The sequence below is a fragment of the Psittacula echo genome (genome assembly GCF_963264785.1).
Source record: "Psittacula echo genome assembly, chromosome: 2".
NCBI classification, from domain to species: Eukaryota; Metazoa; Chordata; class Aves; order Psittaciformes; family Psittacidae; genus Psittacula; species Psittacula echo.
Window position 1 is genome coordinate 110731479 of NC_137737.1, and position 17737 is coordinate 110749215.

General features: G+C 39.3%; 1 protein-coding gene across 1 annotated transcript; it reads right to left on the reverse strand.

Annotated features, from left to right (window-relative positions):
• Positions 1 to 3552: 3552 nt before the first annotated feature.
• CLUL1 (clusterin like 1) lies at positions 3553 to 14914 on the reverse strand (the record flags this gene model as incomplete). Its single annotated transcript, XM_080611090.1, has 7 exons — positions 3553 to 3720; positions 4802 to 5016; positions 6836 to 6973; positions 8162 to 8606; positions 10477 to 10644; positions 13163 to 13311; positions 14812 to 14914. 7 exons carry the CDS (start codon positions 14912 to 14914, stop codon positions 3553 to 3555), a joined length of 1386 nt encoding a protein of 461 aa, XP_080467216.1.
• Positions 14915 to 17737: the final 2823 nt, after the last annotated feature.

Below are 17737 nucleotides of genomic sequence, written 5' to 3' on the forward strand. Positions count from 1 at the left end.
GTCGGCCGAGAAACACTCCGAGAGGTTCCCTCCGGGCTGGGTCGTGGTCCGGCTGCCCTGCTGTCCTGCTCCCGTCAGCCGCTTCTCCTCCGTACCTGCCAACGAACCGCCTTTCCCGCCAAGCAGCGGAAAAAGGGCGGGCAAAGCGGCCTAAGCCACAGCCTCCCCCCCGCCCTCTTCCCGGCCGGCCGCGACCCTCACCCGCCTCAAGGCAGTGAGGGGTGGGTGGCGTGTGCCTGATCTTTTGTTGCCCTTGTAAGCTTCCTCGCCTGGTGCTGGAAATCCTCCACAGCCACCCTCTGCGGCACCCTACGGGGCTTGTCGCCCTGACGGAGAGATGGCCCTATCCCCTAACCTGAGTCCATGCTCCACTCCGTACTGACTTTGACTCCTGATGCCAAGGGCAACTCATCTGCCCCCCCAGCCTCTTTCGTGCTGGAAAGTACGGTTGGCATTTGTAAACTTTGCTGGAGAGGGACTTTTTACAAGGGCATGTAGTGATCGGACAAGAAGGAATGGCTTTAAACTGGCAGAGGGGAGATTTACATTAGATATTGGGAAGAAATTCTTCACTGTGAGGGTGCTGAGGCACTGGCACAGGTTGCTCAGAGAAGCTGTGGCTGCTCCATCCCTGGCAGTGTTCAAGGCCACGTTGGATGGAGCTTGGAGCAACCTGGTCCAGTGGAAGGTATCCTTAACCATGGCAAGGGGGTTGGCACTAACGGTTTTTAAGGTCCCTTCCAACTCTAACCATTCAATCATTCTATGATTCTGTGATCTTCCTTCTTACCTCTGCAACCTCACTCATCCTGTTTCAGAGCTGAAAAAGGGCAAAGACTTTGGCTGGGCCTAGCACACCACACGTGTCTTGTGAGGGATCCCTGCAGCCGGGATATCCTGAAATGCCAAAGCCCCGGGTGCAGCTCAATGAGAGCCTCCCTAATCTTTGGTGTGGTGCTCCTGCGGTGCCCTGGCTCACCTTCACACACAGGCTCAGCTTCTCTATTGCAGCAGTGTTACAGTGACCTGCACTTTTAAAGATGAGATCCTTTTATGCCATGCCTTGTCAGCTGCTGACTGCTTCGTATTTTATTTACACGTTGGCTTTCTCACTAAGGGTACTAGTCAGCACTTGCTTGAGTTTCATCTTGTTGATCTCAGCTTCTCTCCCATTTCTCAGTGTCATTTTGGGTCCTGACTTGTGTCTTCAACACTGACTGCAACTGCTCCCACTCCGGTGCCATCTGAAAATTTTCTAGGTATACTCTCTCTGTTAGTGAAAACAAACAGACTCTTCTCTGAATATTTATTTGTTACTATATCTTAGAAGTCAAGCTTTTTTAAGAGTCACTCATCTCTCAGATAAAGCCTATCTGATGTCTGGTGTGATTGCAGGAGTTACGACTGCTAATCTCCTATCATTAGGAGCCCGTAATATAGGCATATATAGTGGAGGTTGAATGGAACAGAGGACCGTGGGTTAGGAAATCCTACATTCCCTTACAGCAGGCAGGAAAACATCTTTCCCACTAATTAAAACAATGAAATGGCCTCTTTCTTGTATAAATGTGTGTCCTCACTTGCATATATAGAAGTAAAGGAAAAGGTGTGATATATTAGGGTACAGTTATTTTTCTACACTCACAGCTAATATAGATGGTTTGTACACTTTGAAATAAATACAATTTATTTAGCAGAGATACAGTTGGAAATTATGAATATAATTGTGCGCAAAAAATACTTTGATATGCCAGGCACAGCAAATGAAACTGAATTACCTTTACCATTCTGCTTTTGAGAGATATATCAGTTCTCCACCTTGCGATTTGCAAATACCATTGAAAGTTAATATGTATAACTTCGGAAAAAAAAAACATTTTCTGATGAAGGCTTCCCTGTTAATTAATTTAAAAGTTGACTCCAGAGGTGAAATACAAATAAGAAATTCCAAAGGCAGAAGATTTACTCATTACTGCATATTCAGAAAAGTCATTTAATGTACGTGATAAACATCTAAAGCAACTGGAAAAAGAAATGGAACATTTTCATTGGAAAATAATATAGTACATGCATATGGAAATGTGTCTGATTCAGACTTAGCTGAATGTGTAACATCTGTAGGGACCAATCTTGAAAAGGCTTGAGAATGTGCTTGGAGTTAAGTATGCAAACAGGAATTACTTGTATGTTTATAGCTGATTATTTTCTTAAATATTTGCATAACCAGAGCCATATCTGGTTATTAAAAATTGCCCAATTTGCAACATAAATAAAATCTTTTTTAAAATAAATGAATATTAAAATTTATTTCACTTTTAGTTAAAAGGTTTCTACAGTTTTCAGTTGCTAGCTCATATGTCACAGTATTTACTCAGCAAAATTGTATTGATATACAACTATTTTAACCATAGTCATTTAACAGCTGTACGTTGAGCTTAGGGCTATTCCACCTCAGGAATATATACTGGATTACAGGAAGAAAGATTTCACACATCTTTTCCTAGAATAAAAAAGACAAAAAATAAAAATATTCAATATTTTGTATTTGGACAGAAAACAAGATAGAAAAATAAGCATATTTGGAATGTATCAGTGCCCTGCTATGAAACATGACATAAAAAAAAAAAAATCAAACCCAGACAGAAACAGGGTTTTTTTTCTCTTTTTCCCCTCTTACAGATCTTTCCCTTTCCTTGTAGAGTTTTAACTCTGCCTTTATCACACTTTCACGTACCCTAAATTTGTTGTGCAAACTGAACGTAAAATGGTATTATGATTTGGAAATTAATGTCACTTACTTTTCTCAGGTATGGAATGGCTACACAAGATACATTGCACAGGAAAATCAGACTAAGATTTAGGCCAAAAACCATAATCAGACTAAGGAACTTAATATTTTATCATTCAGCCTTGAAGATTAGTATTGTATTATCTGAAAGAGCATATATCGTCAAAAATTGCATATAAATTACAGAGGATTTTGAAGAAAAACTAGGAAAACTGTTCTGATTATTTTGTTCGATATGGAATCATAGAATAGTTAGGGTTGGAAAGGACCTTAAGATCATCTAGTTCCAACCCCCCTGCCATGGGCAGGGACACCTCACACTAAACCGTGCCACCCAAGGCCTCATTCAACCTGGCCCTGAACACCGCCAAGGATGGAGCATTCACAACCTCCCTGGGCAACCCATTCCAGTGCCTCACTACCCTAACAGTAAAGAATTTCTTCTTTATCTACAATCTAAACTTCCCCTGTTTAAGTCTGAACCCGTTACCCCTTGTCTTGTCACTACAGTCCCTGATGAATAGTCCATCCCCAGCATCCTTGTAGGCCCCCTTCAAATAAGTCAGATCTTTTAATATTGTCATGTCCGTGTTTCACAGGTTAGAACATTGAGCATTTGGGGTTTTATCCATACACTTGTGTTTGTCTCAATCAGCGGAGGAGACAGTCTTGTATATTACATGACTGAATCCTGTTCCAACTAAAGGGTACTGAAATGTAAAGAATTGCATTTTCTATGAAAAGATGAAGAATGAACTTACCACTTAAAAATTCTGCTTATATAGTTGCAGTGCTTTCCCAGCTATGTATTCAATGAATTCAGCACTTTTTGGGTCTAAGTTGGGAGGAACTTTAATGGTGAAAGTAGGTGAAGTCAGGATATTCACATCTACCACAGTTTCATTTTTACTAGAGGGATCCCCAGGTACCACCTAGAAGAGAACAAATCAGTACTTTAGACACTACAAACTACTGTGTGCTTTTAGTTTTGTTTATACCCTCTGTGCCTACTGTCTTTAATAAGGGAAAATTAATTAAAGGAATATTCTAAGGTTGTCTACTTTTCTTACTTTCTTCTTTAAAGACAGAGGATGTCTGCATTTATGCCAAAGCTTATGGTAGGTGGTGGGAAGAGCTGACATGGCACTGTGAGACCACATTAAAGAAGTGCGTGTTAATGTTCATAACATGAACTACACCTATAAAGAACTTCTGCTCTCCTGATGAAAACTTGTGTGTGTGAGTCGTCCCACTACTTTCAAGACAGAGTTTGTGTGCTTGAAGTTACAAATTTCTGTGTTTTTGTAAACCAGACTTAGTAGCTTTATTTTTCTAGAGCAGATAGACTCAGTTGAGACAGTGTGCTTAAATATTGCCTGCCCCCTTGTTCCTGATTTTGAGCTTTTTTGGTGGATTGCACAATCATTTCATATAAAGTTCTTGTAGCAATAGTAGTACATTGGATTTCTGAGTTGGAAGAGAGGATAGGATTTGTCTCTTGCCCAAGAAACCAGATTTAATTTACTTTGAGTATATTCTTGTGTGTGAGATAGAGTTATTTATTGGAATATTGACTAATGCCGTTAAAAGATATGCAGCTTCCACTGCAATAATGTGCATAACATTTGCCTTCTTTGAGCTTTTGGATATATAAGTACAGACATAGACATCTAGGTAGGTGTTCAGTGATCCAATAAAGATGTGTTACTGACTGGTACAGTGAATTTTATCTGTGAAGGTAATCTGAGGCCAGTCAAAGCTGCTAGTGTCAATTTACTCTTATCAGACAGTGATTCAAGTTAGCCTGTCAGCCATCCATCAGACAAAAAGGATTTAGAGGAAAACAGTTCTAATCTCTGGAGTTTCAGATTCAAGATGAGTAGGAACTTTGTGTTGTTGAAACCAAACATTACACATGTACAGACATCCACAATCCCCAAGAGCATGTGTATGAGCCAACCTTAGGTCAAAGATAGCACAGTGCAATAACTCCCTTTGGAAGACAGCCCTTACCTTAACTATATTGAAAATGTTTTCTGGTCCGATGGTCATATTGGATAACTCAGACACCCACCCAAATCTTTCTTTCATTTTGTTCAGCAAGTAGGAAGTGTCTTCTGTATGATGCTGAACCACCTGGAGAATCTGCTCGTACTGCTCCCCTGAGAGATTAACCAGCTTAAAAGCTTCATCAAACTTTATGTGCAGTTCAGGAATATTTGGGCAATCTGTTAGAAAAGACAGCCAGCATGAAGCTTATATGAAACTAGTATATCTTGTACTTCATCTTTTCTATCTGAAATACAGAATACTGTAAAAAGTCTTGGCTTGGTGTTTAAATAATGCTAAAAGAAAGAGTAATTCTTGCTGACCTCTTCTGGTAGATTTAGTTTAGGCTCATAATGACTAAATGGATTAATTATTACATTTGTCATACTATAATGACTTACTTTTAGTTTATTTTATATTTCATGGCAATATATTTTCTGTTATGCTAAATAAAAACTTGTAGATTCTACATATAGCAGCTTCATAATCTTCTTATACATTGTATTTTGCTTTTAATTGCTCATATTTAAAAGAGTTAGAAGGCCTTCAAAAAGGCCAAGTGCTAAGACAAGCCCTTGGGTTGGGCCAACCCCTGGTATCAGTACAGGCTGGGAGATGAAGGGACGGAGAGCAGCCCTGCAGAGAAGGACTTGGGGACACTGGTGGATGAAAATCTGGGCATGACCCGGCAGTATGTGCTCGCAGCCCACGAAGCCAACCAGTTTGCCCAGAGAGGTGGTAGATGCACCGTTCCTTGTAACATTCAAGGCTAGGTTGGACAGGGCTCTGAGCAACGTGGTCTAGCTGAAGATATCTCTGCTTATTGCAGGGGGATTGGGCTACCTAACTAACTTCAAAGGTCCTTTCCAACCCAAACTATTCTATGATTCTATTATATAGGTTATAACAAGGAAGTCCACAGTCTGTATTAGTTTTCCAGTCGAGTGTTAAGGCCCAATATTTATCTAACAACAGGTAGACATTTGTTCGTGACTAGTATCAACTGCTATGAATTCAGAACTGAAGATGGCTGTTTTTTCTTTACTGAAATATGTATTTAGAACAAATGTTATATGAAACTTATACACAAATTGCTATGGAAAAATTCAATTTATTCTCTGTCAAATAAAACTATCAACGGACACTTTCAGGCTGATAGTACAGTACCCACGGATCTAAACTGCTATCTGTAGTACTCAGTTTAAGGCAAATAGATATTTTTAGTGAGAAGGCAGTGGTCTGATACTCTTTTCAAAATGTGTCATTGGATCATTAATATTTGCCATACTGGAGATATTCTGAAGCCATTTGGGTTTAAGCATGTTCTGTGGCTTTTAAGACCTAAATAATTCTGGAAATACAGTTGGTTTAAGCTGCTGTGGGAGTCCTGAGACCAATTCTAGCTGATGCAGTCTGATTGGTTTTCCACATGCTCATGGAGGGTGAATGCCAGAGTTTTGCCATCTCCTTACATATTGACAAGCAGACCCCTTTCTGTCCTTCATGTCAGGCCTGATTCCTGACGTAGTTCAACGAAGAATAATTACAGGCTTTTCAGTGTTTGCTTTCCTCATGAGGAGCTCAGTGCTGCCCTGCAGGAGAAGCGAGTGCCAGGAGTCTGGGCTTCTCCTTACTTACTGCTCGCACTTCTGCTGATCCCAGGTAGGATCAATTAATGCCTAACGTCTTGCTTATCTGCAGGACGGCAGCACAAACAAAAAGGTGTTTTGTCACAGAATGTAGAACGTCTTTGGACCTCCAGTGGTATGTTAACAACTGAGTTATACTGACACTATGTGGAGACAGTGGGGAAAGGTAATTGAACTCATCTGGAATGAGGAATAGTGCTTGTATCCACAGTTACAGTAAAAACTCAGTGACTGAATATTTCATTCCAAAAATGTGGAATCAGCACAGTAGAGAATGACAGCCTCAAAATCTACAAACCAGTGATTAGTGCATTACAGAAAAAAACATAATCAGAAAATAGCTATTTACCATGCAAAAGATTGTCTTGACATTTCTGGCATCTCTCATGAAACTGTGGGCATCCAGAGGAGTTTTCCCGAAGCTCCCTGCACAGAGGTTTCTGGCGCCCTGGCACAATCTTTGAGAATATGCCACTTCTGTCAGGATCTAGAATAAAGTCACAGTATTTTTAGACTGCCATTAAGCTTAGGGTCTTGATAAATACACCTTTGTCACTTGCTCTGTGTACTAGAATATGATTTCTTGCTCTTTATGCAGAATATCTGGCATAAATCCTTCCCTCTATCCCTCACCCAAAAAGCAATAAAACATCAAAAAGTAGAAGTCAGAAGATACAAATCACACTTTCTTTCAAGGAATTCATGCCACCATAGTATATTCTCTCATAAAGGCATAGTAGCGTATTTCACAGTAACAGCCAAACAATTGCTAAGATTATTACATGATATTTCTACAACATGCAAATGCTGGTAGGATCTTTTTGGCCCTTAGAAGTCAAGACATTTTGTAATCACATACAGATAAATGAGAGCACAGTATCAAAGCTTATTTAGGAGGTAACATGGGTCATGATACAGGAAAAAATAAAAGAACACTGAATCACTTAGCTTTATATTTCCTGATCACCATATAATGGTTATGTCACCTGCCACTCAGTTATGTCATATGCTTACTGTGATCTTCTTGTAGACAGGCACCAGCATGTATTTGAATGATGCTTGGGTTTTATTTGCACTAGTAAGATAAAAAGAATAAGGCTTATTTGTATTCTAAAAGTTGACCATGGGTCTTTTACTCCATTAAGAGTTATCACCTGAAACCAATGTTATGCCCAGAATTTTTCTGGTCGCTGGAAAACCCGATGGCTGGTCTGTATTTGACTGGTACACTGCATTGTTGCAGTAGCCTGGAACATGGCTTGTAGCTCTCTGGCTGTGCTTAATGTCATTTGGCAAGGGCAGGGATATGCCTACACTAATTTTTTATAACTGGGGACATGTCAATATGACATCAGCCTTATGAAAACCTGAGTCCGTCATGAATTCAAGTGCTCCCGAGGGACTCCTGGAAATAGTTTGAGAGTTGCCATGAAGATCAGGCTGTGTAGGACCTATGAGTTCCCGTGTGACATTTCTCTGAAATTTCTAGGTGATTTGTACCTTTTCATTTAACTGATAAAGTTATCCTTGACCCATGCCTGTTTAACCAAGAAAGCCTCCAGAGCTTCCATACAGTATCTCACTAACATACAGCAAACTGAATCATTAACTATAGTTTAGCAATCCCGAGCTGTTTGTTGTCACTGATAGTTGATTTTCATTTTGTAACACTTACCTTTAGCTTGTTCTGGCACATCTCTTCTATTATCTCTGTATTCATCAAATACTTCAGTAATCACCTCGCTGACACCTTCAAACACCGTCTTACTGAAATCAAAAACTACCTGTAAGAAGACAGGTATATCCCAGCCTTTCTGTGAGCTGTCATTTCTGGTGGTGACCTCAGGTAAAGCTGGCGTGCTGGCAGAGTCATTCAAGTCCAGCTCAGACATGAAATATGTCTGAAAAGATTGATCAAATTCTTTTTGCATCCGCTTGAAAAAAATTAGACTTCTGTCAAATATGGAGCCCATGTCTGATAACAGTTGGCTAAATAAATCTTCCATTTTTACTAGCTGGGTATCCTCTTTCTCAGGCTTTTCATTAAACTGGATGTCTTTTCCTTGATCCTCATGAAAAGGAAAAAAGAGTGGAGGTATTTTCCTCAAGAAATCTTCAACCTGTGTATAAGAAGGAGATGGATGAGCTGTCAGACAAGTTATCAGTTTTTCATCTCTCAGCGAAGTGGCTCTAATTTTTCTCCTTCAAATACCCATAGAAACAATGCCTCTTAATAACTGCAAATACAGTATAGTCTCCAGAGTAATTTAAGACACTAGACTCTAGAGAGTGAAAGTGCGTTCAGTCTAAATCATTAGCTCCAAACCAGATCTGGAGTAAAATCATTGCCAGTTGTATTTTACTCTGTGGAGGTTCAAAGTTGGTATCAGCACTTGGGTTTCTTCCAACAAACAATTTGGACTTTATCTTGGAAATATTTCTATGGTACTCATGCACAGTGTAGGGAACAGAAGGTGATTGTTCTTGCTGTGATCTGTAAACACCCTCATGTCCTTGTGCAATCTGAGACCCAATTAAAGCAATTAAACAGTGGCTCAGAGTCCATGGTTTGATGATGGAAGAGGCAGAGTGTCGACTCTGCTTTATAGAGTTCCCAGTTCTTCGGTCTCAGCCATTGGTTCACTGCTCTATGCTTCAATGTACTACCTTTTTCTGAGCAGATGACTTTGTGGAGCCATACTTCCTGGCATTAGAAAACTGGTAAGTGTTAAGAAGCACCCTGCCAAACACACATATAGATATACATATGCTTATTTTTTATTCTTTTTTAATTGGATCAGCTGCTTGATCTGACTACTAGTGTAGCTCAGAGGGAAGGTGAATTGTGAAATGGCACTGCAGGAACAGCCTAAGTAAGCCAGTATTGCCCCTGCTGCCTGTGTGTCATCAGCTACCATCTTTGTCCTCTTTTTTCAAAACAATTTAGGTCACAGCACATTTCTTACTTTGAATGCTTCAAACAAACCATATAGCTCACTGAGGAAGTTACCAAGAAGGTCAACAATAGTGACAGTGCAGTGTATAACTTTTACTGCAGTGATTTCAACCTGACATCCACAGACCCTTGAAAGACCAAGAGATACATCTGAGGTATCCATGAGACACATCTAAAAGGCTGAAACTATCATCAGTTGTCTTAAATTTAATATCTTCAGCATTTTCAGCTGAATAACTTTAAGAATACTCACAAATGTTAAACACTTTTGCTCTAACCCTTGTCACTCCTAAAACACACCATGTTTAGTTTTTAAATTACTATATTTTTCAGTGCCTGGGCTAAATTTCAGTAGCAGTAATTGCACAGTTTCGCTTTTTAAGCTGCACTTCAAGCATATGCCCAAATAAAAAGTGTGATTACAATTTTCTTAAATATTGAAACAATAATGTGCCAGCCAGGAAAGCGTATCTTCTTTCTGGTAGAATTAGGGGAATCTCCTTTGTTGGCAGTTTGCTTTATGAAAAAAAAAGTTAAGCCTTTTAAAGCTGTTTTGTTCCTCAAAGGACAGATTTAAAATAAAATAAATACAGGAAAGAATGATGTTGTATAAACAGGTGATTTTTATTCCCCATGGAATTTTGCTAACTATAGCTACACTTTCAGCTCTGCTGATTTTCAGATGGACCATAAAGAATCTATGTGGCATTTTTCACAGTTATTGAGCATCTTAATGCAAGTCTTACTGTGAGAGACAACATCATATATATGGTGTGACTCTGTCGGAATCAGGGGAATAATCAGTGTCCATGGAGTCACACCAGGGTGCAAGCAAATTCATTTTGGTTCAATGTTCAATGAATATAGTCGCATGTAATCTCTGCCATATAACATTTCGAGACCCTTCAAATCAAATTAATACTAGTAACCAAATAATAACTGGCAGATACTGGTATTGAGAAAATAAGACATGTTCTCTCTAAAACTGTTACGTGAATTCAGGAGCATTTCCCAGATACAAATTTTTTTCCTACCTTTCTTCTAAATGTTGACAAACCATGCTTGCAAGTTGTATAATATCTCATGCAGGTACTTTCTAAACAAGATTCACATTCATCCCATAGATTTTTCAAGGTTACTTGACATTGTCTTTGTTCTTCTTCTAATCTTTCCTTTACTTCATCCATAAGTCGCAAGGCTTGCTAAGTAAATAAAAAGATTCAGTTGAGGGCAGTTTGCAGATTAATATTCTAAATACTTATCCCAGTGCTGATCACTCATTCTGGTTCCTGGTTTTGCTAATTGTTAACTGTTAAGGGTAGATTGTCTTCTCATCTGAGTCACATATGGACGGAACTAAAAATTGAAAACGTTTTCCTTACAGGGTTTTTTCACGTCAGAGGGCACAGCCTACAAAACCAAATGGATCTCTACACTCACCTGGATCTTTGAGGTTAAGAAAAAAACCTTTTTACACGTCTTTCTGTGGAAGAAGTATTGAATCTCTCACAGGGTCATGTGCTCAATTCATGTAATTTTTCCTCCTTATCATATCTGCAGTATTCATCTGTTCCTGCTCTATTCATTAAGGAACTGGTATTTCATGAGGCTAGGTCCTTGCCATACATAAATTCTTATGATCAGAAATATGTAAAAGTACAGCATTTGCTCTGGGATTATACTAATCAAAAGACTGTAGTGAGGGCATTTCTTCCTGGTCTTGTGGAAGTGTGAGGCACTCCTTCGTACTGAAGGGAAACAAGATGCATTTTGCAACACTGCTTCTATTTACTGGATCATGTAGAGCACAAAGCTGAACAACTCAGAAACATCATGGCTTAGATTACTCAGCAATAGAAAGTCAGAGTTCTTCCCATTGAAGTAGATTGCACATCATGAATTTCTTTCTGCAAGTACAACATATTTTACCAGTTTAAAAATGTTCCAAACAATGTTTCAAGTTGTTCCTAAGTGTGACAGAAACCTTTTAATTTGTCAGTCTTGCTGCTTTTTGGCAGCATTTCAATAGGGAAGAGGCTCACAGGAAAGAAATCTTCTTTCAGAATGTGCTTGGTGGAGACAGTAACTTTGGGCTTCATAGCCTGTGTTTAATTATTTTCTGATCTTTCTAATACATTTATTCAGTGTTTTTTGAACTCTTGCTGTAGTTGTAAGTTCTGTGTAAGTGAAATCATCCAGTAAGAGCCGTCAACAGCATAGGTCATGGGAGTGGACTGTTGTTCCTGAAGATGTTAGAAAGCTGTATCAGGCACTTTTGGCTTGCTAATACTAATAGCTTAAACCAACTACCACATGTTGGGCCAAGAAGGAATTTTCCTTCAGCTTCACTGAAAGCAAGATTTAGGATCTTTGTATTTTTTTAAACATTTCTCAGGATCATCTGAGCACAAGGCTCTGAGCCTAGGCATTGCACTAGGACACTGGAAATTCCTCTGATACCCTGTACTTTCTCTAGGGCACATTAACACTTGTGGCTTTGGTATCCTTCTGAAGGTCAGGTCTGAAGTTTGCAAAGCAAGCTGGGAAGTATCTTATGGCCTGAGGTGTATAAAGACATGCAGGGCAGAGCTTCTGGAGCTTCTGCACAAAATACCTTTATACGGTTGCTTGCAGTTGCCTTGGTGTGAATTCAGTGAAGCAGGGGATTTCTAGAAATAAGCACTGAATGCAATACTTTAATCAACATATTGCTGTTGCAGCAACTCTGGCACCTGGATGTTACAAAACTCAGGTTTTCTCTCCAAAGTAATGTTTGAGTCCACATGCAGCATTTAATATCTCCTTTTACTGCAGAACTTCTGTACCTCTACCTGGTGGTCACCATCAGCTTGACTAGGCTGCTGCTGGTTACCTCCCAGTTGCAGAATAAAATGAGAGCACTCAAATCTCAAGGAAAGCTGTGTCAGATAATGCGTTTTACTTTGCAACTAGGATGGGCTGGGAGAAGGTAACTTGCTAACTAGTGGTAAATCAGATGTATTTTGTCTAGTGCTCACTCTTTCTGTTTCATTTTAAAAATAGCTTACACATTCTGCCACAGGGAAGACTTAACAGTATGCCACTTTGTTAGAAAGCTGTATGTCTGAGGAAAGACAGAAACTCTTCACCTCTAGCTTTCAAAAGAACTGCACAATCTGGAAGAGGCACCAGTGAGGCAGGCAGTGCTCTTGTTCAGTGCTTTATTCCAGTGCAGTCTGAAAGCTTCCCTTAGGGTTGAAGCATCAGTCTGCCAGGGTCCTGGCAGCAGGCAAGCTCTTTCTTAAGAAATTGGCAAATATAAACTAATGTTTTAACTTCTAAAATGCGAATATGTAGGTTCCTGATAGGCTATTAAAGAATGTCTCTTGGCCCAACTCCTGTTTCCAGGAGACAGGCAGTGAGAGCCTCTGTGGAGGTGCCATGAGAGTTTTCTTCACCTAGCGAGAGAAAGGGGCAGAAACAGATTTCCTATTAATCTGTGACCACAGAAAGAGATGTATGCTGCTCAGAGTGTACATACAATGTGGTTTACATTCTTCCCAGAAAAGGGAAAACACCAAAGGATCCCTGCTGTCTTGCTTATTGCCTAAGCACAGTTGCATGCCCTACTACTTCCAGAAGGCAGACTAAGCCCATATACAACCTGTCTCATCTTTGATTAAAAATAGCCACAACTTAACAGAAATACAAGCAAAAAAATTCCAGATGCGCTTCAGTTACCTTTTTTTCTTCACTGCTCTTCTTCAAGGTTTTCATCAGATCTATGTGCTTATCTTCATTTCTTTCCATCATAATTTTCATCTGCTTAATACCAATCAAAGCTTTCTTTACCTCTTCATCTACATACTTCTCTCCAACTTCAGATAATACTATAAAAAGCCAAATTATACAGTGATTTAATCAGATTTTAACACTATCACAAATTGTCATGCACTGATGATGGAGAATGAAACAGCTCTCTGTGTCTCCCTAAGTTGCAGAGCCAAATCTTTAGATAGTGAATGCTGAATAACATAGAGCCAAGACAGGTGCCATCAGATAAGAATCTGACCCAGAGCCTTTGCCAGTGATCAGCTGTGTGTAACTCAAGCTATATATCCAGCTGTCCCACTGCTGATCACTGAATCCCAGAACAGCTGAAGCTGGAAGGCACCCCTGGAGGCTGAGTCCACCCCCCCTGCTCAAAGCAGGGTCAGCTAGATCAGGTTGCTTAGGACCTCATCTTGGGTTTTGGATGTCTCCAAGAATTACTCATCAGTTTTCTGATTACATAACTTATATATATAAGGAAGAAGTTCTTTATTGTGAGGGTGGTGAGGCACTGGAACAGGTTGCCCAAGAAACTGGTGAATGCTCCACCCCTGGCAGTGTTAAAGGCCAGGTTGGACATGGTCTAGTGTGAGGTGTTCCTGCCCACAGCAGGCAGGTTGGAGTTAGATGATCTTAAGGTCCTTTCTGACTCTAACCCATTTACGAGTCTATGATTCTATATTTACCTTTATCTAAAAGCAGTGATAACTTTACATTTATAAAATGTAGATTACAGGTGCCTTCAAGCTGTTTTCGTAAGAATGCAGTCTCTAGACTTCTTGTGAAGTAATGACTGTAGAGTTTTGGTGAAAGCCCAGATTAGCCCACCTGCTGCACCTTGAAGTTCTGTGTGATTACCTGTCTTTCATCTGTATCTGTTCCCTTTCCAGAAATACCCTGAATATCACCGGAGCTATACAAAACAAGTAAAAAAAACCCAACACCCTGAGACTGCAAAAAGCATGCCAGTCATTTCTTCCTTTATAACTTTCTTCCCCTCCCCTAGCTTTTTGTTTGTTATGGAAATATTATTAACATGGACTGAAACAAAGGAATATTTCATTGCTGATCCTCTTGGAATTCTTATCCACAAAATAAAGCCATGCTTAAAGGTGACTATATGCAGAATAGCTGTTTTTTTTTTTCTAAATTAAGTAATTTTGTTTCAATTATTTGTAATAACCATCTTTTCCAGTGAATTATTTAATTGTACAATAAACATTTTCAAAGATTATTTAAACAAACAAAATAATTCAAGGTGTGTTGAAATGAATTTTGAGTTGATATTCTAATGATCTATGAGAGACCAAATAACCTATAAAAGTGCTTCAATACTTTTTTGCAAGGGGATGCTTATCTGTTAATCCCTTTACTTTCTTATCCCAGTTGTTCTTATCTCCCCACTGTATGTGTGTAGATGAATGTAGCCAGCCCTATGATGGTTTCTAAGCTCTGTACATAAAAGCAGATCCTCTTGACAGAGGTCAAAATGCACCAGGAGACTGGAGACCTAGGCTCAGCGGCTTCCAGCACGCCCCTGGTAAGAAAATCATACATACGCATCAGGTTTTCTCGAAGATTCATTTCCTCCTGCTTTGTCGGTGCACACTGATGACCATTCAGCCATAGCACGTATATTATAAGTAACCAAGAGGACTTCATGTTCTTTCTGTTAAAGAAGCAGTTAAATGTAAGCATCTTCATGATGCTCAAATGCTTAGGTGAAATGTTTACTGAGTATTATACAAGATCCATTAATTTTTACTTTAACTACGGTTTCTGAGATCTCTAACATGCACCTAAATGCACTGTTATTGAAAACACATAAGAAGCTTGACCTCATTTGTAGTTATCTATTCAGACTAACTAGATGAATTCCACTGAGTTTGCACAATGGTGTAACAGAACCAGGACATATATATAAAACCAAAAGCTTATGCATCTCATCTGTCCCTTTTCTTCTTATGTACTGCGCTCACACTTTGTCCTTATTTCATATTATAAATGCATCCATGTTAAATATTACTGCCAAATTTAAAAAGGCAAATTTCTAGATTGTGTTCCCTTGCTTGTCTCCATAAATGCAATTCCTTTCCTTATCCTTCAGAATAATACTTAATATAACAGATGCAATAATAGGTGTGCAAAGAAATGGCAATTAGATCAATTTTGTAAACAAACACATCAGCAATTGGAAGGAATTCCTACAAAATAAAGGAAAGAAATGCCCTTTGCTTTATTTGCCACCCAAGAACAATTAGAGGAGAAAGGTTTATTTTTTAGAAACCATGCAACCGTATTTCGTAGTTCTCATCTGATTAAATGAACACAGTATTTAAGTAACTTCTTTAGCCAGTATAGCCTTCATGAAAATGCAGTTACCAGCTGCAAGTGCAAATGTAAATTAAGAGCCTGGATTTACTTGCATATTGTATCTTTACATTTATAGCAAAAGACCATTTAACTTTACAAAGAAATACAAATCCATCACCAAAGAAAAGCTGAAAAAAAAACCCCAATATATTTACCATTAATACTGAAACACCTCCTCTGCAAAATTGCTCCCTGCGTCAGGAAGGGGTCGGGCTGTGTCTGATCTAATTGCTGGGAGTGTCAGGGATTTTGCCATGTTCTACTTATCTGATGAGAAGGTACCTAATCCTATTAACCGGACGTTTTGTCATTAGGCGGGAGGACTTTTGAGTGTATGGGACTCCACGCTCATGTCTGTGGGCAAAACCACTAGAGGGAGTGTTGGGCAGAATTACATCATTTAACGCAATTTGGTTCTGCTATTTCTCTGTAGTCGGTAGACTTTCCTCTGACCAGCTCTTCCATTGCCTTGCTTTTTACCTTAGGAGACATCTGCAGCTTATGTTCTTAGTGAAATTGTTGCAATTAGTTTGGCTAAAAATAGCTTCCAATATTGAATCTCTTCAGTGTAGTTTTAGTTTGCTATAAAAAGCACAGTATTACATAATGGCCTTCTTCATATACCTTCTGAAGATCCAGGGGGAAAAAAAATCAGGAATCCAGATGCAAGCTGGCATATGAGTAGAGTCTGAAATGAGATAAGCAAATTTTGGCATTTTGTACATCATTATACTTGCTGATGTTTTGGGAGTTTGCCCTTTTAATGATTTTCTTTAGTTAATCCATGTGTGCGAAATATGTCTGGGATTTGACCTGCATGAAGTTTTAGATGCTTTGAAATGAGCTATTTAAACACTAACAGATGCTTGATATAAAATATAGACAAGTATTGTTAGCAAATCATATCCCACCTTGTGATGTTCAGAGTAATACTCCCTTGAAGTCAGAAGAGACGGGGCAAAGCAGATGTCTGTAGCCTGTGGTCTGTAACAGCAGTTTTAAAACAACCCATTCTTTTTTGTTTACCTCATAGCTTATTAAAAGCCAATTGATGATTGGTGGTTAAGATCTAGCATGATTAATGCTGCTTAGGCAAGAGATTTGAAGGGTTTATTTTTAAATACGTTATCAGGAAGAGCGGAGAACCTGTTAGCTCTAATGAGAACTGCAGGTCCTCAATTTGCATTAAAAATTAAGATAGTTCCACACTCTTATTTTCTGAAAATGATGGATGGTAGTGGAATATGTGTTTTATTTTAACATATATGAATTGCTGGCTCACTGAAATGCTGCTAACTCCTTGACCAAGACTCCTCACTATGCAAAACCTTTCAAGTTCTCTTTTGTGGCAATATCAAGCAGGCACCCTTGCAGACTTTACAATCCCCTGGCCAGGCTCTTTGTTAAGCACCTCTGGGGCTTGGGCTGAAGTAAAAGGGGCAGTCTCTCTCTGGGCCTCATGCTTGGCTAGAGATAGAGAGTAAATGGAAAATACATTTGCATAAAGGAAGACAAATCTATTACAGACACTTGTGAAGTGTGTGCTATTGGCCTACATGTGTAATGAATCCTAACAAAGACTTTAATCTTTCACTGCAAGGGTTTTCCTCCTCTCTTTTGGCATTTATGTTTGTTAATAGTCATTTACTAGCAAAAGTTATTGCTGGCCTTTCTAGACCTGACTCAATATAGAGAAAGCTTTACTTGATCCAGAGCATAAAGGGCAGTTTCAACACAGCTCACAGGGATTTGCAAGAAAGCAGGTGGCCTCAGCCCTGCAGGGAGGGAGAGAAGTACCCCTACCCCAGGGTGGAGAGCCTGGAGGCTGCCTCTGGCACAGATCCCAACACTTACGTTCAGAATTGCCCATCTTCTGAATACCTTTCGGGGTTTGTTTCTGGTGAACACACCTTGCAAAGCAAGGGAAATCTGTGCTGAAGCTAATGCTGAGACATGTCACACTGGTGTGTGTCAGGCTTCTTTTCTCAATTCCATTGATTTTGAACATTGCAATATGTGTTGAATTGTCTTAGATGTTATTCCTCGCATTTTATTATGACCACTGTGTAACCACATGGAAATAGGCATTACTATGTGTATATCTATATATAT